This window comes from Mobula birostris, chromosome 17 (assembly GCF_030028105.1).
Source record: "Mobula birostris isolate sMobBir1 chromosome 17, sMobBir1.hap1, whole genome shotgun sequence".
NCBI classification, from domain to species: domain Eukaryota; kingdom Metazoa; phylum Chordata; class Chondrichthyes; order Myliobatiformes; family Myliobatidae; genus Mobula; species Mobula birostris.
Genome location: NC_092386.1, coordinates 49550843 through 49578434, shown reverse-complemented (window position 1 = coordinate 49578434; position 27592 = coordinate 49550843). Strand labels below are relative to the sequence as shown.

General features: G+C 40.9%; 1 protein-coding gene across 2 annotated transcripts in view; it reads left to right on the top strand.

Moving 5' to 3' along the window:
* The window catches only part of auh (AU RNA binding protein/enoyl-CoA hydratase), a 194749-nt gene that overhangs the window by 148704 nt on the left and 18453 nt on the right, over positions 1–27592 (top strand). For both annotated transcript variants that reach the window (XM_072281694.1, XM_072281693.1), the window contains 2 exons: positions 21499–21686; positions 26076–26126. In XM_072281694.1, the coding sequence (XP_072137795.1) occupies positions 21499–21686; positions 26076–26126 (239 nt within the window). The remainder of the gene's footprint in view (positions 1–21498; positions 21687–26075; positions 26127–27592) is intronic.

The window sequence follows — 27592 nt, the reverse complement described above, 5'->3', positions numbered from 1 at the left end:
CAGTGACTTCAACTAGGTCAACTTCATGAACATGTTACCAAAACATTATCAGCATGTCTCCTGTCCTATCTGGTGCCTAAACACCCTTGACCATCGCCGTATGTCCATCAAAAATGCCTACTGAGCCATTCTTTAACCACAGCTTAGAAATCAGAGTACCAGACTGTGTTCCTTCTCCCTGCATACAAACAGAAGCTGAAGTGTGAGGATCTAGTCCAGAAACTCATACAATCTTGGTCTGAGGAAATAGTTGAGCCTTTATGTGACTGCTTCAAGTTAACAGACTGGTCCATGTTCAAAGAGTCAGCTGTCAGCCTGGATGAGTATGTCACTACACCACGGACTCCATCAGCAAGTGTATTGAGGACTGTGTACCAAAGAGGACCATCTGGGTGTTCCCATGGTGAACCCAGAGATCCACTCCCTACTGAAGTCTAGGACAATGCCATTTTAGTCAGATGACGCCAACTTTACAAGAAATCAAGATATGACCTCTGACCTGTTCAAATTGGAGTCCCAGACCATCTCTGAGTTGTGTCAGGGCTTACGTGCTATAACAGGCTACAAAACAAGTCAGGCAGCATATCACTGACAACAGCACCCTTTTTTGATTAATTTAATGCATTCTGTGCAAGTTTTGAACAGAGGTATTGTCATATTGGTATGCCACCTCCCATCCTGACAGCCTCCAATGCACCTGAACTCATAGTCACCATTGCAGATGTAAGATCAGTCTTCCAGAGAGTAAATCTGTTGAAAGTATCTGGCCCAGATCGTCTCGATGGCTGAGTTTAGATCCTGTGTAGATTAGCTGCCAGGGCCATTAGCAGATATTTTTAACCTCGCCCTGTTTCAGTCTGAATTTTCCACCTGCTTTAAGGAAACCACTGTTATCCCAGTACCTAAGAAAAACAGGTAATGTGCCTTAATGACAACACCGTCACGAATTGCTTCAAAAGGCTGTTCAAAAGGCTGTTCATGGCACACATCAACTCCAGCCTCCCAGGTAACCTCAAAACACTGCAATTCACTGACTGTTCGCCTACTATTGAAGTAGGTCTACAGCTGACACTATTTTCCTGGCCTACACTCATCTCTGGAGCATCTGGGCAGAAAAATAATCTATGTTAGACTATATTTATTGACTAAAGCTCTGCATTAAATACTATAATTCCAAACCAGCTCATTACAAAATGCTGGGACCTGGGACTCAACACCTCCCACTGAAACTGGATACTTGACTTGCTGACCAACAGACGGCAGTCAGTAAGAATAGTAACAAGATTATTCTCAACACTAATGCACCACAATGCTGAGTCCTCATCCTTACACTATTCCCTGTGACTCATGACTATGTCAAGATTCTGCTGTAGCTCCATCTACAAGTGTGCAGATGATAGTACTGTTGTGGGCCATAGTCCAATTAATGAGTGAGTGTACAGGAAAGAGACAGAGAGCTTAGTAACATGGTGTTATGACAATAATCTTTCCTTCAATATTAGCAAAACAGAAGAGTTGGACATCGGTTTCAGGAAGGGCAATGATGTACAAACTTCTGTTTACATCAATGGTACTGAGGTTGAGAGCTTCAAATTTCTAGGGGTGAACATCACCAAAAGTCTGTCCTGGTCCACCAGATAGATGCCACAGGCAAGTAAGCTCATTTTTCCCAGGAGGCTAAAGAAATTTGGCACGTTTCTGTCAACTCTTGCTTATTTTTAATACTGGACCATAGAAAGCATCCTATCTCAATGCATCATGTCTTGGGATTGCAGCTACTCTGCCCATGACCACAAAAAAAGTACTGCTGAGAGTTACGGACACAGTTTAGCACATCACAGAAGCTAGCCTCCTTTCCATGGACTCCAGCATAACATGTCCCCACCCGCCCTAAATATTCATCCTTCTCGTCTCTCCCATCGAGCCCAAAAGCACTGCAATTTACACTGTAGTTTCTTTGTAGCTGTTACACTTTATTCTACATTCTGTTATTGTTTTACTTTATAATGCCTTGGTGCACTGTTAATTAATTGATCTGTATGAACAGTGTGCAAGAAAGGCTTTTTACTGTACTTTGCTACATGTGAGAATAATAAACCAATTCTAATTCCAATTTCAATTCCAAAGGGGAATAGGACCCCGGTGAGTTTAGAGTGTGGGAAATGGAGCTGCAATGAGCTTAAAGGGAGAGTGGTAAATGGGCCCACAGTTATCTTTAAAGAGAACATGGTTAACTGGGACAGGTGAATTTGAAAGGAGTATGAGAAATGGAATCCCAGTGAAGTTAAAGTGAACTCATGAACAAGACGCTGAATTGGTTTTCGTAAAAAATAGGTAGAGAATTACTGGAATTTTACTATAATTGTCATTTAGCACAGATCTTCAAAATTGCTTCAGTTATTTAAATTATTTATAAAAAGTTTCAAAAAATAATTTGTAAGACTCTTCTAATGAATCAGTAGCTAAATTAACCATGTTATGAATTATCAGTGTAAACTGTAAATTTTCACGTTTAAATATGAAATTAAACTAACTTAGCTTAGCTAAGCTAGTGCAGCATGTTTGTGTATTTTTGTGCATGTGCATCCCATCACCAGTTGAACACGGGATGAGATTGCTATCTGTAGAGCTATATTTGGGGTTGCAGAAAAAATGAATGTTTTAACAAATTAAAATGCACTCATATGCTGAATCACAGTTTGTAGCAAAGCAGTTTCAAAATTTTCTGAAATGAACATTATGCTGCTTCTCAGAAATTGCTTAATAATGTTGCTTCATGAGTCATTGCAAAATCAGCAGCTGATTAAATGTGCACATTAATTTATCTTGGCTTACTGATTTCAAAAGTTAAATTAGTGGCAGTGCTGGGAAATCTAATGGGTATTAATTTCAAATAACTATACTGATGAAATATTATAATCATTGATGAAAATGGATTACTGTTTCCCGAAAACAATGATATTTATCACTGACTTTAAAAATCCTAAAATTAAAAAAATTAAGAAGCCGGCTTTGCCTTTTTTTGGGTCCAGAATGGCAGCCTGTGTTGAACTGTAACTGCAATTAGATCCTCTGACCATAATGTATTTCAATGTTTAATTCTGCCTACGAGAGCGAAAGATGAACTGTTCAACATTATGTAGTTTGGTGCAAATATGTGATGGGAATATATACTTCCATAATTGTAGATGCCTGTAAGTATTATGATCTGTATAAATTACCATTAATTAGTGAGTAAAGGTCCCTTTCATGTTTTGATTGAGAAATTGACACCACAGACATTGAGAAGAATGGCTAATAAATTCAAAACTAAAGTATTTTTTTAATTGGTGAGAAATGTTAATGATTTTTAATCATGGTATTTTAATTTATTTTCCACTGGAGAATATTGCTCTATAGAAAGAAAATACTTGTGCAAGTCTGTTTAATCATCATTAAAGGATGATGAAACATTTCCTCTTTATGGGAAAAGAACAGATGTCTGCTTCTTAAAATACAGCAAGATCTCTAAGTTTAGTGAATGAAAAAGAAAGATCTACAAAGCTCACCACAGCAAATATAGTAGCTAACATAATAGTTTCCATCTCTGTTGCACAGATGCAGAGATTTCAGTCATTACATTATGCAAGAATAATTCAGAGAGAGGATTGCTCAGAAACATGAAAAGGCTAGAAAAGCAGACTGTTGGTGGAGTATGTTAGCACATATAGATAATCTATGATAAGTGACTCAACTGTCTAAACATTATGGATGTATAGCACATGAGGATCTGAATGCCAGTCATGAAGCTCTGTTACTTTATTGTTCTGGTGGAGCTTATTAAAATGCAACTCTGCCACCTTCATTGCTCCAAGATATGTACATGGCATAACACATTGCTGTCAACAATATCATTATCTTCTGGTTTCCCCCCGCCATCCACGTTTCAGGAACTGAGTACTCCACTGGCAACTTGTACAGTATGGAAATAAAAATACAATAAATGTTCATTTATAATGGTTAAAGATCCAAAGTTTCTGCAAGATTCAGAATGAACATTCTTGCATCTGCAATAATCAGTTGATATTGGCTGAATATTTTATATATGTGTAAATTATAATTTAATAATGACTTACATTTGAAAGAAAAGAGCATAACCTTTCTTATTAAGGCTACACAATACATCAATGATTTTGACACTACAGCCGAAACTCAAAGAGTGAGGGAAATCAGATATGAATTGGGGAAACGATTATTTAGAATGATAATACGATAAAAGAGGTATTTTGCTTTGTCAGAGAGAAACAAAAACTATAATAGTATAAAAACCAAAAATGCTGCAGACACTCCGCAGGGGAGGCATCATATGTGGAAGGAGAAGGCCCTTCAGCAGAATTAAGAAAGGAAGAAAACCACAGTGACGTGTTTAGTTTTACACTAAGTTGCACCAAGTATTTGGATTCATTGCCATTCTTGCATACATGTTAATGCTAATTATTCTTAAGATTTTTAGTTGAGGCATAAACTGATCTGTTTTCTCAGGTAGGCATAAAAGATCCATGGAGCTATTTCAAAGAAGAGCTTGAAGTTATCTGAAGTGTTCTAGCTAATATTTATCTCTCAACCAACATTACTAAAAGCAGATTAGCTTCTTATTATCATTGCTTTTGTAGGAGCTTGCTGTGCACAGCTTGATTGCAACAAGTTATTGATTCATGGAATGTGGACCACACTGACACTTAATTCCTTATCCTTAAATAGTTGCGAGTCAATTGGCTGATTTAGAATAAAATGCCATGTTCTCTCCATAGGAAACATTGGCTGACATTTATGTGCTTATACTGATGATGTATTAATTGCATCTTGTTGGAATGTAAGCAGTTATTTGTGCCCTTGAACCATTACAGTCCTTTTTGTGAAAGGTATGCTGTATCACCATTTTGACTTGTTGGCAAGGTTTGGCAATATATTTCAAACTATGCATTGCTTGGAAGGCAAGTTGCTGGTGGTGGCCTTGTCTTTCTAGTATATTACTCTTAAGGATTTAGTCAATGCTGTCAAAGGGACTTCAGTTAGATGCTGCAGAGCACCTGTAGGATTTTACAGACTGCCATAATAGAAATGAATGCTTGGAAATAGCCAGAAAAATATATTAAGGGGTACAGGTCCTCCCCAGCTTACAAGAACAGTGTGGACATGGTGGAGGATTACAAATACCTGGGGATACGAATTGACAATAAACTGGACTGGTCAAAGAACACTGAGGCTGTCTACAAGAAGGGTCAGAGCAGTCTCTATTTCCTGAGGAGACTGAGGTCCTTTAACATCTGCGGGACGATGCTGAGGATGTTCTAAGAGTCTGTGGTGGCCAGTGCTATCATGTTTACTGTTGTGTTCCGGGGCAGCAGGCTGAGGGTAGCGGACACCAACAGAATCAACAAACTCATTCGTAAGGCCAGTGCTGTTGTGGGGATGGAACTGGATTCTCTCACGGTGGTGTCTGAAAAGAGGATGCTGTCTAAGTTGCATGCCATCTTGGTCAATGTCTCCCATCCACTACATAATGTACTGGGTGGGCACAGGAGTACATTCAGCCAGAGACTCATTCCACCGAGATGCAGCACAGAGCATCATAGGAAGTCATTGCTGCCTGTGGCCATCAAACTTTACAACTCCTCCCTTGGAGAGTCAGACACCCTGAGTCAATAGGCTGGTCCTGGACATTTCATAATTTACTGGCATAATTTACATATTACTATTTAACTATTTATGGTTCTATTACTATTTATTATTTATGGTGCAACTGTAATGAAAACCAATTTCCCCCAGGATCAATAAAGTATGACTACTACTACTACTACATATGCACAACTCATATGTACAAGTAAACACTTGGCAGATGGGCAGTGTGGATTTCCTAGCTGCTGTGAGGCTGCAGGCAACCCACCTGGAAACTCAGTTCATGGCTACATTTCTGACTTGCAAACCCTCTATGCTATGATCAGTTCACAGTTACAGAACCCTGTCATAACACAGTGACAACCTATATATAAAACATATCAAATCAAGTTTATTTTAGTTGTGCTTAATGCTTGCTTTCATTGGATCTTTGTTTCTCTCCTGCTGGAAGCTACTGCTGTGGAATCTTTAATGAAAACACAATTTGCCTTGGTCACGTTTCTCATTTAAGAGTCAGCACCTCTGATAATGTAACACTATGCCATTATTGCATTAAAGTGTTAGCCTAGAATCTTTTTATGCTTATTTCTTGGTCTAGAACAGGGGTTCCCGACCTTTTTTATGCCATAAACCAATACCATTAGGCAACAGGTCCAGGAATCCCTGGTCTAGAACCTAAACTCTTATGCTCCTTGTCAAAGGCAAAAGTTCTGCCAACTGAGTATAATTGAAAGCATTAAAAGTAGGGCATGTTTGCAAGTGAGAAGCTATGGAAAACTATGGAATGAGAGGCAGGAAGGGAGGGTGTATGACGATATTTCTGTCTTCTGGGGTGGGGGTGGGGGTGCTTGCTATAATGGCCTTCTGTAACTCTTCCATAGAAATTAATGCATGCAGGTATGCCCCTAGCACTTGTTAATTCCTGGTTAGCTCCAGCTGCTTTTTGTAGAAGATGACTTAAAACAAAATATAATTCAAAATTCAAAGTGCATTTATTATGAAAGAATGTATAAATTATGCAACCTTGAGATTTGTTTCCTTACAGGCAGTCACAAAGCAAGGAACCCGAAAGAACCCTATTAAAAAAATAAAGACCAACCCCTTAGTGCCCACAGAGAGAAAAAAAACAGAACAAATCGTATGAACAATAGAAGCGAGCACCAACAACAGCATTCCAAATCAAATGGAGTTCTTGGGTCCAAATCCCAGGAGCAGGCCCAAAGCCTTCGTATTCAGTTCATCATCATATTAACGGGCCAAATCTCTGCAAAGCTTGCAGACATGAAGCACAGGAGCTGGGGACCGTCTCTTAGCCTCAGTGAGTCCCTTATATTTTTGGATAGTGTTGTTCTTGTGGTTAAACAACTGGGTGTGAGCTTTGCAGCAATCTTAAGTGTGAGCGTGTGAACACATGCATTTAAATGTCAGTTAAGAATTTTAATGACCTGTATATTTCATGGAGAAGGGCATTAGAAACTGTGTGAACTAATCTTGAACATTTATATGGAATCATAAAACTTGTGACACCGCATCTGGCTTCTTGGTGCATTTCCTTGGTTTAAAGAAGCTCATTGTATAGACACATCCGAGATGCTTCATTGTGCAATGAAATCAGTAAACTTGTGCAAGTTGCTGTTCAGATGGTTCTTTTGTGGTTCTTTTAAGAGACTCCTGGACAGGTACATGGAGCTTAGAAAAATAGAGGGCTGTGGGTAACGTAGGTAATTTCTGAAGTAAGTACATGTTCGGCACAGCATTGTGGGCCAAAGGACCTGTATTGCACTGTAGTGTTTCTATGGTGTAATACTTGTTGCGGTTGATTGTAAAGGCATACAGTATGCCACTGTTAATCTGTGATTTAACCCTGATCTGTGTGCAATTGTGAGGAGTCTGAATGTGAGTCTGTGCTGATTGACTAGAAATGTATTGCTTTGTGATGTGGCTACTGTGACAAGTGATGCAAATTTGGTAGAAAATCACAGCTGTGCCTTTTGTTGGTATGTTATTAATCGTGACTATTTCTTTCTGAAGATCAGTGCTTTGAGCATAAAATAATGTGCTATTAGGGAATCTTTTTATTATCCCCGAAAATCTGCCTTGCTGGATGTCATAAAGGATTAAATGCAACATCCTAACCATACACGAGATATTCCTCCTGCTTCAAGTAAGGTATATGCTTGTTGCCCGTACAGTAATTGGCACTGAAATAAACACAAAAAATCCAGTAGGCTGGACAGCTGTACTCACTTCGCAACTGCATTCTTGGTGCTTTTACTCGATGTAAAGAAACTCTAGGTGGACACATCTGAGATCCTTCATTGTACAATGAAATCGGTGAAAAGAGAAACAGTCAACATTCAGGTCAAATACCTTTCATCAGAACTGAGAAAGAGAGAAAATAAAGTTAGTTTAGATAGTAGAGAAGGAGGGGTGGGCAATGAGTGAGACATAAAATTTACCAAAATATTGTTACTTTTATAGGGTTGTTACAGTCCTTTTGTCTGTGTAATGTACTGCTAATGCTGTAAAGTTTGTGTGATGTTGTGTAGCTTGGCCTACCAGGAGATGCCCAGCGGACCAGAATACACAAATGAAAGAGGTAGAAAAGAATTCTAAACAAAAGTGGCCAGTTCAGATACAAACAAAAAGAGCAAGCTATCTAAAGTAATATGAAATCCTGCAGCCTGTAATAGAAACATAGAAACATAGAAAATAGGTGCAGGAGTAGGCCATTCGGCCCTTCGAGCCTGTACCACCATTTATTATGATCATGGCTGATCATCCAACTCAGAACCCTGCACCAGCCTTCCCTCCATACCCCCTGATCCCCGTAGCCACAAGGGCCATATCTAACTCCCTCTTAAATATAGCCAATGAACTGGCCTCAATTGTTTCCTGTGACAGAGAATTCCACAGATTCACCACTCTCTGTGTGAAGAAGTTTTTCCTAATCTCGGTCCTAAAAGGCTTCCCCTTTATCCTCAAACTGTGACCCCTCGTTCTGGACTTCCCCAACATCGGGAACAATCTTCCTGCATCTAGCCTGTCCAATCCCTTTAGGATTTTATACGTTTCAATCAGATCCCCCCTCAATCTTCTAAATTCCAACGAGTACAAGCCCAGTTCATCCAGTCTTTCTTCATATGAAAGTCCTGCCATCCCAGGAATCAATCTGGTGAACCTTCTTTGTACTCCCTCTATGGCAAGGATGTCTTTCCTCAGATTAGGGGACCAAAACTGCACACAATACTCCAGGTGTGGTCTCACCAAGGCCTCGTACAACTGCAGTAGTACCTCCCTGCTCCTGTACTCTAATCCTCTCGCTATAAATGCCAGCATACCATTCGCCTTTTTCACCGCCTGCTGTACCTGCATGCCCACTTTCAATGACTGGTGTATAATGACACCCAGGTCTTGTTGCACCTCCCCTTTTCCTAATCGGCCACCATTCAGATAATAATCTATTTTCCTATTTTTGCCACCAAAGTGGATAACTTCACATTTATCCACATTAAATTGCATCTGCCATGAATTTGCCCACTCACCCAACCTATTCAAGTCACCCTGCATCCTCTTAGCATCCTCCTCACAGCTAACACTGCCGCCCAGCTTCGTGTCATCCGCAAACTTGGAGATGCTGCATTTAATTCGCTCATCCAAGTCATTAATATATATTGTAAACAACTGGAGTCCCAGCACTGAGCCTTGCGGTACCCCACTAGTCACTGCCTGCCATTCTGAAAAGGTCCCGTTTATTCCCACTCTTTGCTTCCTGTCTGCTAACCAATTCTCTATCCACATCAATACCTTACCCCCAATACCGTGTGCTTTAAGTTTGCACACTAATCTCCTGTGTGGGACCTTGTCAAAAGCCTTTTGAAAATCCAAATATACCACATCCACTGGTTCTCCCCTATCCACTCTACTAGTTACATCCTCAAAAAATTCTATGAGATTTGTCAGACATGATTTTCCTTTCACAAATCCATGCTGACTTTGTCCGATGATTTCACCGCTTTCCAAATGTGCTGTTATCACATCTTTGATAACTGACTCCAGCAGTTTCCCCACCACCGACGTTAGGCTAACCGGTCTATAATTCCCCGGTTTCTCTCTCCCTCCTTTTTCAAAAAGTGGGGTTACATTAGCCACCCTCCAATCCTCAGGAACTAGAACTAGACCAGGATCTAACGAGTTTTGAAAAATTATCACTAATGCATCCACTATTTCTTGGGCTACTTCCTTAAGCACTCTGGGATGCAGACCATCTGGCCCTGGGGATTTATCTGCCTTTAATCCCTTCAATTTACCCAACACCACTTCCCTACTAACATGTATTTCGCTCAGTTCCTCCATCTCACTGGACCCTCTGTCCCCTACTATTTCTGGAAGATTATTTATGTCCTCCTTAGTGAAGACAGAACTAAAGTAATTATTCAATTGGTCTGCCATGTGCTTGCTCCCCATAATCAATTCACCCGTTTCTGTCTGTAATCAATTCACCTGTTTCTGTAATGTGTCTGAAGAGCTTGCATTTGGCCTTGTTGAAACAGTGCAAGAGGCGATAGACAGAGAGGTTAAAGAATTTGAACTGGCTTATTGTTACATGTACTGAGATACAAGGAAAAGTTGGTCTTGCATGCTGTTTATGCAAATCAAATCACTACATAGTCCATTGTGGTAGAACAAGTTAAAACAAATAACAGAATGTTATTGTTGATATGTGTAGTAGCTACAGAGAAAGTGCAGTTCAGGTAAAGATTAAGATGCAAGATCATGTGATAGATTGTATAGTCAAAAATCCATCTTATACGAGGAAAAAACATAGAAACATAGAAAATAGGTGCAGGAGTAGGCCATTCGGCCCTTCGAGCCTGCACCACCATTCAGTACGATCATGGCTGATCATCCAACTCAGGAACCATTCAATATTCTTATAGCAAACAGATAAATGCTGCCCTTGAACCTGGTAGTATATACTTTTTTAGGTTTTTGTACTTTTTGCCTAATGGAAGAGTGGAAAAGCGAGAATCTGAGGTCTTTGACTATGTTTATTGAAGCAGTGAGGAATATAGACAGAGTCCATGAAGGGGATGCTGGCTGTCATGTGCAGAATAGTTGCCATACCAGGACGTTAATTATCCATATAGGATGCATTCTATGGTGCGTTGATAAAATTTGCTCAGAGTTGATAGGGAGCTGCCAAATTTCTTAGCCTCCTGAGGAAGTAGAGGTATTGGTGAGTGTTCTTGTGTGAGAAACATGGAGAAAGTGGGAGAAGGATGGAGACTTAAAAAGGTGAACAACCAGAAGTTCCTGCTGAGTGAGGGCAGATGCTCCACAAAGCAGTTGTGTATTTGGTTTCTCCAATGTGGAGTAGGTCACATTGTGAATACTGAATGCAGTACATTGGACTAAAAGATATGCACATGCTTTGCTGCCTTACCCAGAAAGAGTGTTATGTCCTGGATGATTGGAAGAGAAGAGGTGAATGGACAGAGTATGAACAGTTTCCCCTTGTCCTAGCCTTCCATCCAATAGGCTTCTCCAGCAAATAATCTTTGCGATTTTTACTGCTTTTGAGGAACAACACCTCCCTTTTACCTAAATATGTGTTGAGTACTTCAGGCCGCTTAATAGATACATTATTTAAACCTATTAATTAGCTTTGTTCCAGCCAGTGCCTTCCTTCACCTTATCTATTACTTAAAAACCCAAGACGTTCCGCATATGCTGGAAATCCAGAACAACACATACAAAATGCTGGAGGAACTCAACAGGTTAGGCAGCATCTATGGAAATGAATAAACAGTTGACCTTTCGGTCTGAGGCCTTCATCAGGACTGGAAAGGAAAGGGGAGACACGACCATAAAAAGTTAGCAGGAGCGGAGGAGGACAAGCTAGGTGACAGGTGAAACCAGATGGGTGGGAAAAGTAAAAGGCTGGAGAAGAAGGAAGCTGATAGGACAGGAGAGTGGACCATGGGACAAAGGAAAGAAGGAGGGGTGCTGGAGGAGGTGATAGGCAGGTGAGAAGAAGATGTAAGAGGCCAGAATAGGGAATAGAAGAAGGGGGAGGGGGAAAGAAAACAAAAGGAAAAAATATAGCAAGGAGAATTTGATGATTATCTATTACTTCAACTTATTTTCCCTTTTTGTTCTATTGGCTAGCTTTCAACCTGAAATGTCAACTATTTTCTTTCCACCGGTACTGCCTAATCTATAATTTCTATCACTTTCTGTTTTTAGTTTAGATTTGCAGCATCTAGGGCTTTTAAAAAATTTTCAATAATTATAATTCTACTGGTCTTGTATTATCCAAATGACTAAGCACTGGCAACCTTGCAACCATTCCTTTCGGTGTGGAGTCAAGTATGTACCAGCAAGATGGATGTGTTGCAGTTCTTTATAAGTGAAGATACCCAGAAAGAGATGCATCAAAAATAAAACTATGGGGATGTTTAATACTTAAATTGCATACTACTCTTTCAATGAACATCTCTCACTTTACCATCTGTGATTTGTTTCTTTTTATCATATCATTAACAATCATAGGATTTCTATGTGAAACAATGATTAATTTAATTACAGGCCACAAAACAGTGCTGTAGTGAATTCTAACAGAATACGTGTTAGAATACTTGCTGCTTTTTCTTTGCCTGTAAAGGAAACAAAAGAGACCTAATTAGTATGTTCAAAATTTAGCACCCAAACTACATGAATTTAGTACAATGGTACAACATTGATTGTGATCTTCAATGTATTTGCTATTTTCTTCATGATATTGAACTTTTAATTTGCAATAATATCAAAGAAAAATGCTTAAAGCCTGAAAAAACAGGAAATCAAAGTTCAAAGTAAATTTATTATTGAAATATGTCTATGTCACCATATACAACCCTGAGACTCATTTTCTTGCGGGAATTCACAGTTGATGCAATGAAATACTATAGAATCAGTGAAAAAGTACACACAAGAACGGACAAGCAATCAATGTGTAAAAGAAGATGCACTGTTCAAATACAAAAATAATAATAATAAATAAATATGTAATGAATAATATTGAGAACATGAGTTGTAGGGTCCTTTAAAGTGAATCCATAGGTTGTGCAATCAGTTCACTGTTGAGGTGAGTGATGTTTTCTGTGCTGGTCCAGGAGCCTGATGGTTGAAGGGCAATAACTATTCTTGAATCTGGTGGTGTGGGACCTGTACCCCATTGCCATTGGCAGCGACAAGAAGAGAGCATGGCCTGGATGGTAGGGGTCCCAGATGATAGTTGCCACTTTCTTGCAGCAGTGCTCCTTGTCGATGTGCTCAGTGGTGGGGAGGTCTTTTTTGTATCCATAATTTTTTGTAGGCTTTTCCATTCATGGACATTGGTGTTTCCATATCAGACTTTGATGCAACCAGCCAGGATACTCTTGACTGTGCACCTATAGAGGTTTGTCAGAGTCTTAAGTGGCATGCCAATTCTGTGCAAGCTTTAAGAAAGTAGAGACGCTGCTGTGCCTCTAGATGGTATCACAATAACTTTTGAAACTTGTCATTATCTTGTGTATTACAGGAGGCTAACAGGCAGAGTCAGGTTTCCCTCGGTGTAATTTATCAACAATACTTTTTGTGTTATGAATATAGACTAATATTAAAACATCAAAACAAAACCAGAAAATGCTGGAAATACTCAGTAGGTCAGAATGCATCTGTGGGAAGAGAAACAGAGATAAGGTTTCAGGTTAAAGACCCTTTGTCAGTACATTCAGGTTTTGGAAGTTGATTGTCAAGAAAGTTATGGAAGCCTAATAAATGCTATGTATTTTTTATTACAATATTAAATGCCTATTCGTAATTGCTTTTAATTTCCTTAGAATGCTAGATTATTTTACAGTGAAAGATAACAGTCACTGCAATGCCGTGGATCTTGGTCATGTGGGCCAGATTAGGAAAAGATAACAAATTTAATTCCCAAATTGATCTTTTCGAACATATTAGTACATTAGTGCCTTTAAACCATGTAGAATTAAAACCTGCACCCTGACTATGGTGAGGAAATGTGGGGGAAGCATCCTTAAGAGATGTTCCTGCTGTTTTTAATGAAGGTATATCATGTGCAGTCCAACAGTGGATTACTGATACTGTAGGGTAATGTAATTGGTGGAAATGTACATAATTCACAGCCACCAGAATTGAGTTGGGGTTTCACTTTGAGAGGTTGGTCTGATGTGATGACATAATTACATAAAGGGTTCTTAGCGTGCCTTGAGTTCAGTTTTTTGGCGTTCAATAAATGAGTTCCTACGGCATTTCTGAAACAGAAAACACCTTTGCTATTTTATTTGCGGTATTTATTGGTGACACCAATGCTGTATGATAGTTCCACAATTATGAACGTGTTGGCCGATACAGTCGTTTTGAAACTGCCAGTGTTTTAGGAGCAAAGTGCGGTCGCTTGGTTCATACAAGCAGAGGCTCAATTTGTGCTTATAGAAACACCAACTCTGATAACACCAAATATTTCTATGTAGTAGCATCGCTCAGCAACTCCAAAGCTGCGAGATTGATGAGCCTACTAGGACACCCGCCTGAACACGATAAATACCGATCCCTGAAAACTCATCATTTACAGACTTTTGGACTCAGAGTCTGAGTGCACCAAACATTTGCTCTTCTTGCCCAGCCTCGGGGCCTTTGGAGCTAATGGACCACATGCTGTCTCTCCTGGGAAATCGCCATCCTTGTTTTCTTTTTAAAGAACTCTTCATGCAACAAATGCCTGATCAAGTTCTCATAGCCCTCGCTAATGCAGCTGTGAAGCTTGCTAAAATGGCTGATAGTCTACACTTAGCTAGGCAACGGTGCATCATTCCTTCTCTTTTCTCTACCTCAATAAGCTTGGTCAGCAAGGCCCCCAACATAAGGACGCCCATGGCAGGAAACAGATGACACCAGGCCTGTGCTTTTACCAAGCTTGCTTTGATACAAACGCTTTGCAGCTTCAACAGTGGGAGTGCATTGGGACACCAGAGGTCTGTGAACACTGTGGGTTCCAACAGTGAAGGTCGTCTACTATTCATTATGGACACCCTATCAGGGTGACACTACTTGTGTGTCAAGTGAGTGTTGCCAGCGTTGCCTATTGTTGAGAAGGCAAAGAGTGACAAAACCTCAATGGAGGCTGTCAATGGCAGCAAGATCCAGACTTACAGGACACGATGAGTGACGCTCTGCTTCAGTGAGCGGTGTTACACATGGGACTTCGTCCTGGTTGAAGTGGCTAAACCTCTCCTCGGTACAGATTTCTTGTGTGCCCAAGGACTTTTGTTCAATCTTAAGAGCAGCCAGCTTGTGGATGTCAAAAACTTTGGTTCATTACCCTGCTCCCCTTGTAAGTTCATCACAATGACACTGTCAAGCACATGTACCATCGCATGTGAGTTTATTTGACTGCTAGATGAATGACTAAAACTTGCCAAGCCCACATTCTCTGTGACAGTCACAAAACACGAGGTCGAGCACCACATTTCCACAAAAGGCCCACCAGTCATGCCCACACATGTAGTAGACTGGAGCCAGAAAAGCTGGCAACCGTGAAGGCTGAGTTTGCCAACATGGAAAGACTTAGTAGTGTATACCAGTCAAATAGGCCCTGGGCTTCACCCCTCCACATGGTCTCTAAGTCCTATGGTGATTGCCACGCACGTGGCAATTACTGACACCTTCGCGAGGTCACCACCCCCGATCACTAGCCGGTCCCACATTTCCAAGACTTTTCAGCACGTTTAGATGGAAAGTCCTTTTTTGCAAAGTCGATTTATTTGGGGGCTACTATCAGGAGCCTGTGTGCTCAGAGGACATTCCCAAAATAGCTGTCATAACCCCATATGGACTTTTTGCGTTTCTGTGCATGTCATTTGAGCTGAAAAAATGCAGCACAGGCTTTTCAACAGCTGATGAACTCTGTATTAAAAGACTTAGATTTTCTTTTTGTTCACCTGGATGACATACTTGTTGCTAGTGGATCCAAATCCGGACACATATTTAATCTCTGCACACTTTTCAAGTGCTTAAACCAACACGGGTTGATTATTAACTGTGCAAAATGCCAGTTTGGGTTGTCAGCCCAAACTGTCAGATGGTCTTTCTCGACCATCACATCTCTGCAGAAGGTGCGAAACCCCTCCCATCTATAGTAGCTGCAATTATATATTTCCCACCACCCCTGCACTACTAAAAAGCTAAGGAGTTTTTAGGTATGGTGAATTTCTATCACCGCTTTATTCCGCGAGCTGCTGAACTTATGCTTGTGCCCCTTCATAGTGCACTGAAATGCAATACAGGTGTCCCCTGCTTTTCGAACGTTTGCTTTACGAAACCTCACTGTTACGAAAGACCTACATTAGTAATGTAGGTCTACCTATAATCAGTTCCCCTCTACCACCTCTTTGCTCTGTCTAGCGGAATTAGTCCTTACTCTTAATAATTTCTCCTTTGGCTCCTCCCACTTCCTCCAAACTAAAGGTGTAGCTGTGGGCATCCATATGGGTCCTAGCTATGCCTGCCTTTTTGTTGGCTTTGTGGAACAATCTATGTTCCGTGCCTATTCTGGTATCTGTCCCCCACTTTTCCTTCACTACATTGACGACTGCATTGGCGCTGCTTCCTGCACGCATGCTGAGCTCGTTGACTTTATTAACTTTGCCTCCAACTTTTACCCTGCCCTCAAGTTTACCTGGTCCATTTCCGACACCTCCCTCCCCTTTCTAGATCTTTCTGTCTCTATCTCTGGAGACAGCTTATCCACTGATGTCTACTATAAGCCTACTGACTCTCACAGCTATCTGGACTATTCCTCTTCTCACCCTGTCTCTTGCAAAAATGCCATCCACTTCTCGCAATTCCTCCGTCTCCGCCGCATCTGCTCTCACGATGAGGCTTTTCATTCCAGGACGAGGGAGATGTCCTCCTTTTTTAAAGAAAGGGGCTTCCCTTCCTGCACTATCAACTCTGTTCTCAAACGCATCTCTCCCATTTCACGCACATCTGCTCTCACTCCATCCTCCCGCCACCCCACTAGGAATAGGGTTCCTCTGGTCCTCACCTACCACCCCACCAGCCTCTGGGTCCAACATATTATTCTCCGTAACTTCCGCCACCTCCAACGGGATCCCACCACTAAGCACATCTTTCCTTCCCCCCACTCTGCTTTCCGCAAGGATCGCTCCCTACGCGACTCCCTTGTCCATTCGTCCCTCCCATCCCTCCCCACTGATCTCTCTCCTGGCACTTATCCGTGTAAGCGGAACAAGTGCTACACATGCCCTTACATTTCCTCCATTACCACCATTCAGGGCCCCAAACAGTCTTTCCAGGTGAGGCGACACTTCACCTGTGAGTCGGCTGGGGTGATATACTGCGTCCGGTGCTCCCGATGTGGCCTTCTATATATTGGCGAGACCCGACGCAAACTGGGAGACCTCTTTGCTGAACACCTACGCTCTGTCCGCCAGAGAAAGCAGGATCTCCCAGTGGCCACACATTTTAATTCCACGTCCCATTCCCATTCTGACATGTCTATCGACGGCTTCCTCTACTGTAAAGATGAAGCCATACTCATGTTGGAGGAACAACACCTTATATTCCGTCTGGGTAGCCTCCAACCTGATGACATGAACATCGACTTCTCTAACTTCCGCTAATGCCCCACCTCCCCCTCGTACCCCATCCGTTATTTATTTTTATACACACATTCTTTCTCTCACTCTCCTTTTTCTCCCTCTGTCCCTCTGACTATACCCCTTGCCCATCCTCTGGGTTCTCCCCCCCGCCCTTGTCTTTCTCCTCAGACCTCCTGTCTCATGATCCCCTCATATCCCCTTTGCCAATCACTTGTCCAGCTCTTGGCTCCATCCATCCCCCTCCTGTCTTCCTATCATTTTGGATCTCCCCCTCCTCCTCCCACTTTCAAATCTCTTACTAACTCTTCCTTCAGTTAGTCCTGACGAAGGGTCTCGGCCTGAAACGTCGACTGCACCTCTTCCTAGAGATGCTGCCTGGCCTGCTGCGTTCACCAGCAACTTTGATGTGTGTTGTGTGACCTACATTAGTACCCTGTTTTCGCTTTCAGAAGGTGTTTTCACTGTTACGAAGAAAGGCAGCGCACGATAAAAAAATAAGCGAGCGCCCCGAGCAGCCGCTCTGCCCCGGATTCGGAACGGCATTGCTTAAACACGTTGCATTGAGCAGCCGTTAGCAAAATGAGTTCTAAGGTGTTGGAAAAGCCTGAAAGAGTAAGGGTGTTACACTTAGCGTAAAACTAGACATAATTAAGCATTTTGACCGAAGTGAACGTAGCAAAGACAAAGTGAGTTTGGCTTGTTGAAGTTGGCGAAGATGATGTTGAAGAGATTTTCGCATCCCATGACCAGGAATCGATAGATGAAGAGCTGATGCAATTGGAAGAGGAAAGGATAACAATCGAAACCGAATGCAGAAAGTGAAGCAACTGCGTGAGATTTTTGCTGCAATGATAAAGTACGACTTTAATCTTGAAAGGGTACGTAGGTTTAGGGGATATTTGCAGAATGGTTTGAGTGCTTACAAACAACTGTATGATAGAAAAATGCACGAGGCTCAGCAGTCAAGCAAGCCTTCCACATCAGCCACAGCAGACGACGAACCTCGACCTTCGACATCGAGGCAGGCAGTCATAGGAGAAGATGAGCTGCCTACCCTGATCGACGATGAGATGACACCCCCATGTCCCACCACCCCAACACCCGGGCCCCGGACAGATACTGTACCGATTCGCGAACAACGCAGCGGTAGCCGGGAGGCACACGGCACATCTTTAAGAAAAAAGCCAAAATAAACATGCTAATTAATTAGGTGCCGCCGACACGTAATTGTCGGCCCAGATCAGTGCCGATTTCCGATTGCATTGCCTCTGATCTGGGCCGACAATTGCGTGTCGGCGGCACCTAATTAATTAGCATGTTTATTTCGGCTTTTTTCTTAACGATGTGCTGTGTGCCTCCCGGCTACTGCTGCATTCTTCGCGGCAATGTATCGGGTCGGTGGCCCGGAGGGTGGGAGCCACTGCACCACCCAGCCTGCGACGACTCAGTCTAACACACCATCATCAGTGTGCTCGGCGCTGTTTTCTCAATTCCGGTAAGTGATACTACACTGTACATACATTATTTCTACTTTATATAGGCTGTGTATTTTCGGAACGGCATTGTTATTTGGTAGGTTTGGCAGCTTCATAGTTTAAAGGTTACTGGAGAGCGCGTTTATGCCAACAGCGCTTGTGTGAGATTTTCTGCCAAGAGCGCTTGCGTGAGATTTTCACTACGGAAATCTGTGCAGGCAATTGTTGTAGAGAAGTATTTCTACTTTATATAGGCTGTGTATTTATCATATCATTCCTGCTTTTACTATATGTTACTGTTATTTTAGGTGTTATTTGGCATGATTTGGTAGGTTATTTTTGGGTCTGCGAACGCTCACAAGATTTTCCCATATAAATAAATGGTAATTGTTTTTTCGCTTTATGACATTTCGGCTTACGAACCGTTTCATAGGAACGCTATACCTTCGGATGGCGGGGGAAACCTGTATCCTTAATCAAGTGCTTGACTGGTCAGCGGACATGACCAGGGCATTTGATGATATCAAACGAGCTCTTTCAAATGCGACCCTACTGGTGCACTCGCTGCCCAATGAACTCATACTCATTACTACTGAGGCTTCAGACTATACTGTTTGTGTTGTGCACAAACAATTGGTTGGAGGTATGTGGCAGCTGTTCACCTTCTTCAACCGGCAGCTCCGTCCCCCTGAAAGGAAATATAGCACATTTGAACGTAAGCTCCTCCGTCCCTACTTGGATGTCCGCCCTTTTCATTTTCTTTTTTGCGGACCACCAATTCACGGCATTAGTTGACCACTAACCCCTCATGCACACAATGGCTAAAATATCAGTATCTTGGTCTGCACGGCAGCAACACCACCTGGTCTACATATCTGAGTTCACAACTGATATATAACATATGAAGGGGAAAAGTAATGCCATGGCTGATTGCTTCTGACAGCTAGCCATTGAGGCTGTATACATAAGGGTTGACTTTGCCAGCATGGCAACTAACTAAGTTACTAAGTCAGAGGTCCAGGGTTACAGAACAGCAGTTAGCTAATGTTAAGTTCGAGGAAGCTGGGGTTTCTCTGCTGTGCGATGCCTCAACCAGTCGCCCTTGCTCCATTGTGCCCGCAAACTGGAGGCTGACTGTTTTTGCTCTCTCGCATCTGGGCCAGTAGTCTTCACAGAAACTGGATGTACTAATATTTGCGTGGCACGGCCTTTGAAAGGATGTGCGTGATTGGACTGCAACCTGTGTGGAATGCCAGCATGCAAAAATTAACCATCATGTTCAGGCACCATTGGCACCTTTTGAGGTCCCTGAGCGACGGATTGACCATGTCAATGTTGACCTTGTTGGTCCTCTTCCCCCGCCCCCACTCTGCAGTTTCCCGCACCTTCCTACCACTGTGATCTATACCGCCATGTGGCCAGAAGTTGTCCCCCGGGTGTTGACAACGGCCACAGACGTGGCTCGAGCATTCATCAGCACCTGGGTTGCTCAGTTTAGCACCCCATCTGATATTTCTATATGGGTAACCCTAGGTAATTTCTACAGTAAGTACAAGTTTGGCACAGCATTGTGGGCTGAAGGGCCTGTATTGTGCTGTAGTTTTTCTATATTTCTATATTTCTTTTGACCGCTGCCCACAATTCACATTAGACGTCTGGGCTGCAATGGCCCAGAGCCTCGGCTTTAGGATACATCACCACACGGTATATCACCCGCCGTCCAATGGCCTATGCAAGTGGTTTCACTACTCCTTAAACGCTGCTCTGAGGGCTTTCCTGACTGATGAATGTTAGCGTGATCGTCTCCCGTGGGTCCTGCTGGGGCTCAGAACTTTTCCAAATTAGGACCTGCAATTTTGCATGGCTGAGTTAGCATATGGGCAGCTGTTAAAAGTACCAGCTAACTTCATACCTGGCGCTACGTTGGCCCTGTCAGCCTCTCAACAACATTCCACCCTCTTCAGTAAATTCAATTCCTTTTTCCCTGTTCTTACCCTCCCACCATGGCCAACAGCACTCCTGGGTTCCTGCTGACCTACATTCCACCTTGTTTGTTTTCATCTGCTATGATGCACACCAATATCCACTTAGGACCCCTTACAGTGGCCCATTCCGTGTTTTCTGGAACACGGAGAAAAGACTTTTAAGTAGCTAAGAAGGATAAACCTGTAAGTATTTCAGTAGATTCTTTTACCTGCAAATGTGTCCTACTTTTAATGGTTTCAATTATACTCAGTTATTCAAACTTTTACCCTTGACAAGGAGCATCAGGGTTTAGGTTCTAGACTAAGAAGTGAGCACAAAAAGATTCTAGTCTTACATTTCAATGCAATGCTGGCAGAGTATATATAGCTCGTCCTGCTGAAGGGCTTCGGCCTGAAATGTCGACTACTTTTTTCTATAGATGCAGGCTGGCCTGCTGAGTTCCTACAGCATTTTGTGCGTGTTGCTTGGATTTCCAGCGTCTGCAGATTTTCTCTTGCTTATATATATAGCACATGATTACATAAAATTTGCAGTTGTAAGTTAAATAATGTTCTTCATTTTTTGCATACCTAAGCATATTTTTGTTGCTTTTTTAATGTCTGAGAGTTGGGACTATCAATATTTCTTTTTACATCATTGTAACAGTTCATTCATTCATTCGTGTTAAGTTTGCTGAAGCAGATTTTTACTGCTTTTTCAAACAGGTGGCACTCAGCGCCTCCCTCGTATTGTAGGAGTATCCACGGCAAAGGAACTTATCTTTTCTGGACGAGTTGTTGACGGTACTGAAGCAAAAGCAATTGGTCTGGTTAGTCATGTTGTGGAGCAAAATGAAGAAGGAGACGCAGCCTATCACAGAGCATTATCACTAGCAAAAGAATTTTTACCTCAGGTGGGTAATTCTTTTAATATTTTTCTTTACAAGATTTTAAAAAATTTATAATTACTTTTCAAAGAACTTGCAATACTAATCAAAATTGTGACACCTACAGCAAGATTGCCAGGACATGTGTCCGCACCCAAATGACCAGCGCACAACAAAATACTTCCATTCATGGATTTGAACTGTACTTCAGGAATGGAACTCTCTCAGTGCAGCAGTGCTACAGCACTCTGCAGAAATGACAGGCTAATATTTTGTATTCAACATTCTGAACTTCCTGATTGTAATACTAATAAATGTGTATCTTGGCATTAACATAAGTCATTGTTATACCCCTCACAGTGGTCAGGGAGGGATAAATAGTTAAAAAATATGGAAGGTGATCTTGAAGTAAATGTGCTCCTGACCTTCTTTCCAGCAGTAATTGGTAGGTTGTCCAACTTTCCTATGTGGTATTGAGGTACTTGCATTATATTAGAATAGATTAGATTATGAGGACACGCAGTACTCCTTTATTGTCATTTAGTAATGTGTCCATTAAGAAATGATACAATGTTTTTCCAGAATGATACCACAGAAACACATGACAAACCGACTGAAAAACTGACAAAAACCACATAATTATAACATATAGTTACAACAGTGCAAAGCAATACCGTAATTTGCTAAGAACAGACCATGGGCACGGTAAAAAGTCTCAAAGCTCTCGAAAGTCCTATCATCTCACGCAGACGGTGACCCTCCAGTGCCGCAAACTTGCCGATGCAGCATCCTGGAAGCATCCAACCACAGTCCGACTCCGAGTCCATCCGAAAACTCCGAGCCTAAACCAGCTCTCCGGCACCGAGCACCATCTCTGCCGAGTGCTTCGACCCCGGCCCCGGCAATAGGCAAAGCCGAGGATATGGGGCCTTCCCCTCCGGAGATTCTCAATCGCTCAGTAGCAGTGGCAGCGAAGCGGGCATTTCAGAAGTTTCTTCAGATGTTCCCTCGTGCTTCTCACGTCTGTCTCCATCAAATCAGGATTGTGCACGGCCCCTAGTTAACATAAACAATATCATTCAGAACGGCTGCGCGTGCTGCGTCGCGCCACCATCTTCTCCTCCCTCTCTGCCACACATTATTACACGTTATATTACATGTTATTTATTGCCCTGAAGCAGAGCATTCAACCTAATGCTTCCTTCTGGCATTAACGAATCCCAAAGCGGCTCCCCATTGTCATTTGTCTCACCTCATCAATATCTTTGTCCAATTTTTCCTCCTCATGTTTATCTATATTCCCTTTATGCATGCTAGTGTTAGTCATCTTAAGTATTTCTTGAAATAGTAAATTACTTTCCATAAATCTCTAGGTGGACAACTTGTTAAATAATTATTTGAGACTGTCATTGACTTCTATATTGACCCCTGGTTTTGGTCAAACCTGTGAATGGCAACATTCTATGTGTAACTGAAGAAAATAAACCCTATTGTTCATAAACAAGAGAAAATCTGCAAATACTGGAAATCCAAGCAACACACGCAAAATGTCAGAGGAACTCAACAGGTCAGGCAGCATCTATGAAAAAGAAAAAACAGTCGACGTTTTGGTCTGAGACCCTTACTTAGAATGATTTTTGGCTTTAGGAAATATATTTTGTAGCCTGGGGAAATATACACACTCAGGACAACAAGTATTTTTTCATGACTTTAATTCCTTTATCTGTTTTAGATGTTTTACTGCAGAAAGAGGATATCAAAATAAAGACGACAAAATGAATTAAAAAAAACAATTCCTGCTGTTGCAATCTCAGCTTAATTTTGGTCCACACCCTTGTTACATATGCAGTAGGAAAATAAATAAAACAAAATATACTAAACTAATACGATGGTGGCAATTCTAAAAAAAAATACAAACAACATTGGAATCCCAGCAACCCTGTACCTTATGCACAACATCAAAGATATGAATAAATACATCCCATCTTAACTAAGAGATATACTCACTTTGGCACACATGTGCTTAACTTCCAAACACGTATAGGCTAGACCCTGAAACAAGTTTTCTTTGCTCTCGCGACGTGAACCGAGATCAACACATTCACATTACTCTGTTACATTCACATTCAGTTATGAAACAATAAAGAAAGACAAAAATAAACTTTTACAATATATTGGCTTGGAGTTTAAATTATACTTTATACTTTATTGTCACCAAACGATTAATACTAGAATGTACAATCATTACAACGATATTTGATTCTGCACTTCATGCTCCCTGGAGTACAAATCAATAGTAAATTTTAAAAATTTAAATTATAAATCATAAATAGAAAATAGAAAATGGAAAGTAAGGTAGTGCAAAAAAACCAAGAGGCAGGTCCGGATATTTGGAGGGTATGGCCCAGATCCGGGTCAGGATCCGTTCAGCAGTCTTATCACAGTTGGAAAGAAGCTGTTCCCAAATCTGGCCGTACGAGTCTTCAAGCTCCTGAGCCTTCTCCTGGAGGGAAGAGGGACAAAAAGTATGTTGGCTGGGCGGGTCATGTCCTTGATTATCCTGGCAGCACTGCTCCGACAGCGTGCGGTGTAAAGTGAGTCCAAGGACGGAAGATTGGTTTGTGTGATGTTCTGGGCTGTGTTCATGATCTTCTGCAGCTTCTTCCGGTCTTGGACAGGACAACTTCCATACCAGGTTGTGATACACCCTAGAAGAATGCTTTCTATGGTGCATCTATAAATTACTAAAAAGACTAACCTACTAGGCCGATAAGGAACTTTGCACAACCAAACTATCCAGTGCTGACAACTTCCTCATGAAAATCTAAAGCATGCACATGTAAAGATGCCAAATTACCAATATTCTAGATTTGCAAACAAGTATAAACAAATTTTCATGGATATTATGAAATATTATTCACCTTTCCTCACCATGTGACTAGCATTTGACATCCTTTCTAGAACCTTGCAACTGTTCTTTCTACTGAACACGTGCATAATAACATTACCGTTTTCTCTTAAAGGCACAGGCAGCTATTTTGGCATTACCAGGGTGAATTCATAAGTACACTTTAACAATAAAAAAAATTCAGCAGTCACCTGGTTACATATACATTTAGCAATTGACCTTGGCTATCGGTCTTCACATCTGAAAATGTATTGTGGATTTAGTTTAGTTAGTCTGAACAATGGATTCCTAAAAGCTGTGAATCCCAGTTCAGCCAACGCTGACCAAAATTCATTTGGATGTCTGTAATATGGATGCAAATCTGGAGGTGTGAAAATTGTATGTAGTTAGAAAGCATTGTCCGCACATTGTAAATATGGAGTTATCCTTTGAAGTTTGGCACATAAAATATTGAGCTCCATGTTGAACCAGCAAGACCTTTCGACCAAAAGCGTCTCTATATGATGCCTGCTGTACCTTGCTTTGTCAAATAAAGAAGCTGCTTTGTACCTACCAGTAATTTTATCCAGTGACTTAATTCACTCAACAACAGCTTTCATCAGAACGCGATTGTTCAGTCTTTCCTGATACATATAATTGTTCAGTTTGGCATCAGTTCAGTAAATCTTGTTTGCATCTCCTTCAGTGATTGTATTCTTTTAGTAATATGGAGAGGAAAACCTTTCCGTCCTCCAGTTGAATTCCATTATAATCTGTGCAAGATGAAAATGTTAACTTTTCAAATCTTTCTAAAAATGAGCCCAGAGCTTTATTTACTTTCAATCTAGCCAAATTAATTTACAATGTTGCTTCCAGTTTTTTGTAATCTGGTGAACCTTTTTAAGGCACTTATTTTCCTTGGAGTTTTTTTTATTTTCCATATTAAAGATCTGATAACCATTTCTCCTCCCTGCCTACTGGTATACTGAATGTTTATTCACCTATCTTCTTTCTCATGTTTAACATATGCAATTTTTTTCTGTAAAAATGCCAACTATGTTTTTTTAAGGTTCCTCTGTAAGCTTATATTATATTTATATGCTTGGACGAAACCCAAATAATGAGTTTGCCTTTTGGCGTCATTATCCAATGGCAATGCCAAGAACAAGGGCTCACTGTATGGAAAATTTGCAAAGTCATATGCCCTCCTGTCACTCTCTGGCATTGCAGAATGTAGCAGAACTGTATGTGATGTTTGGGAATGGAGCTTATAACCTGCTAGGAAATCTATTTTAAGTGCAATATTCTTGTCTCCTAAGGATCAAAAGCTATTTCAAGAATATAGTCCAACTAGGAACAGCTGATCTCTTAATTATATGAACTGCATAATTTATATTAAGATTGATTAAAAACTAAGGCTTTCTTATATAGTTCACTAATAATTAATATGTTTATCTACCATGTGTATCTAAAGGTTCTTGAGTTGGTTAAATTGTGTGCTAATAATTTATTATTGTTTTATTTTTAAGGGACCTATTGCAGTGAGATTAGCAAAACTGGCCATCAACCACGGGGTAGAGGTAAATTTTGTTTGTTTGACTATGTTTGTCTCTTATTTATTTCATTAGCTAAGTTTCTTGGGGTATTATTCAACTAGTGTTATTTAAAATTGGTTATTCTTTTGTCACTGTGCAAATGCTATCCACCCTATTCACAGCTAAATTTTCAAGCATCATGATAAATTCTTAATTGTAGCTGTAGGAGAATGCAATGATTCAGAACTGGTGTAAAAGTTAATATTGCTACTTGTTATTTTACTTGTGAATTACATAAAGATTAAAAGAATTCTGATGCAAATAATTGTTAGTTTGGCAACACCACTAGTCTAATTCACAAAGCTATTGTCTCATCCTTTTAATGTGGGCACTCTGTTTTTGGCCACCAGGAATCGTGAGATGCCTCAATTTTATTTTTTTTTTACCTCCAGCCATTAATCCATTCTTCCACACCCCCCAACACTATTACTTTATCATTTCCTGTCAAAGTCACCTTATATACAGACCTAGCGTCACTTTATGTACATACAATCAAAAAATGTATTTAAGCTATCTTGTGTATTTATTTTTATTGTGGTTTTTGTGCTGCATTGAATTCAGAGTATCAATTATTCTCCTTTACACCGTGTACTGGAAATGACATTAAATAATCTTGAATCTTGATTTTATTTTGCCTGAGGCTCAGGCAAGATTGTGCCTTTTGAAGTGTTATAAATGCAGTCAGGAAGTACAGTAATTTGCAGCATAGCCACTTGGTTGTATATGAGCAAAAATGAAGACGCATGTTATGTCATGTATTTTGAGATTCTGTCAAAATGACACCTGCTTTTTTGTCTCTCTTTAACCTTCCATTAATGCCCGAAAAACACTGCATTCTTCTGAATCTGATCTTTTTGCAATTACGGTGGATTCTAGTTAATCGGGTCACATTGGGACCAGTATATTTTGGCCCAGTTAAGCAGCGCCTCAAAGCTGAAGTTCCATGGAAGTAGTTAAAAAGATATAAAAAAGACAAACTGAGTAATATATTATGTATTTAAATGAAATACAAAATAAAATTAGGATTCTGCTGTCCTATTGAACTGTGTATTAGTTCCTAATAGTTATCAATGGAGGAATTCATCCATGTAAGCAATGAACAAAATCAATGCAGATACCTAGTGCGGATAATGGACTGCCTTTATACAATGCTATCAATGAGCACGTCCTTCAAATCTTCAATTCATTGTAACACTCAAGAAGATTATCAATACCTTCAAATTCTTTGTAGTCCCTAACTTGTTGAAGTAGTGACATTGTTTCACTTTCACTGTTGGTCGTTTCTGGCATCTCCGAGCCTCAATGCTTGAAACCACAATGAGCAAAACAGTTTTGAATTGTCTTACTGCTTATTTTTTGCCAACCACCAGTGACAAAAATGACTGCTTTTTGAACACAAAAACATGCAACTGACGCTATTTAAAAACTCTTCACTCTGAGCACAGTATAGT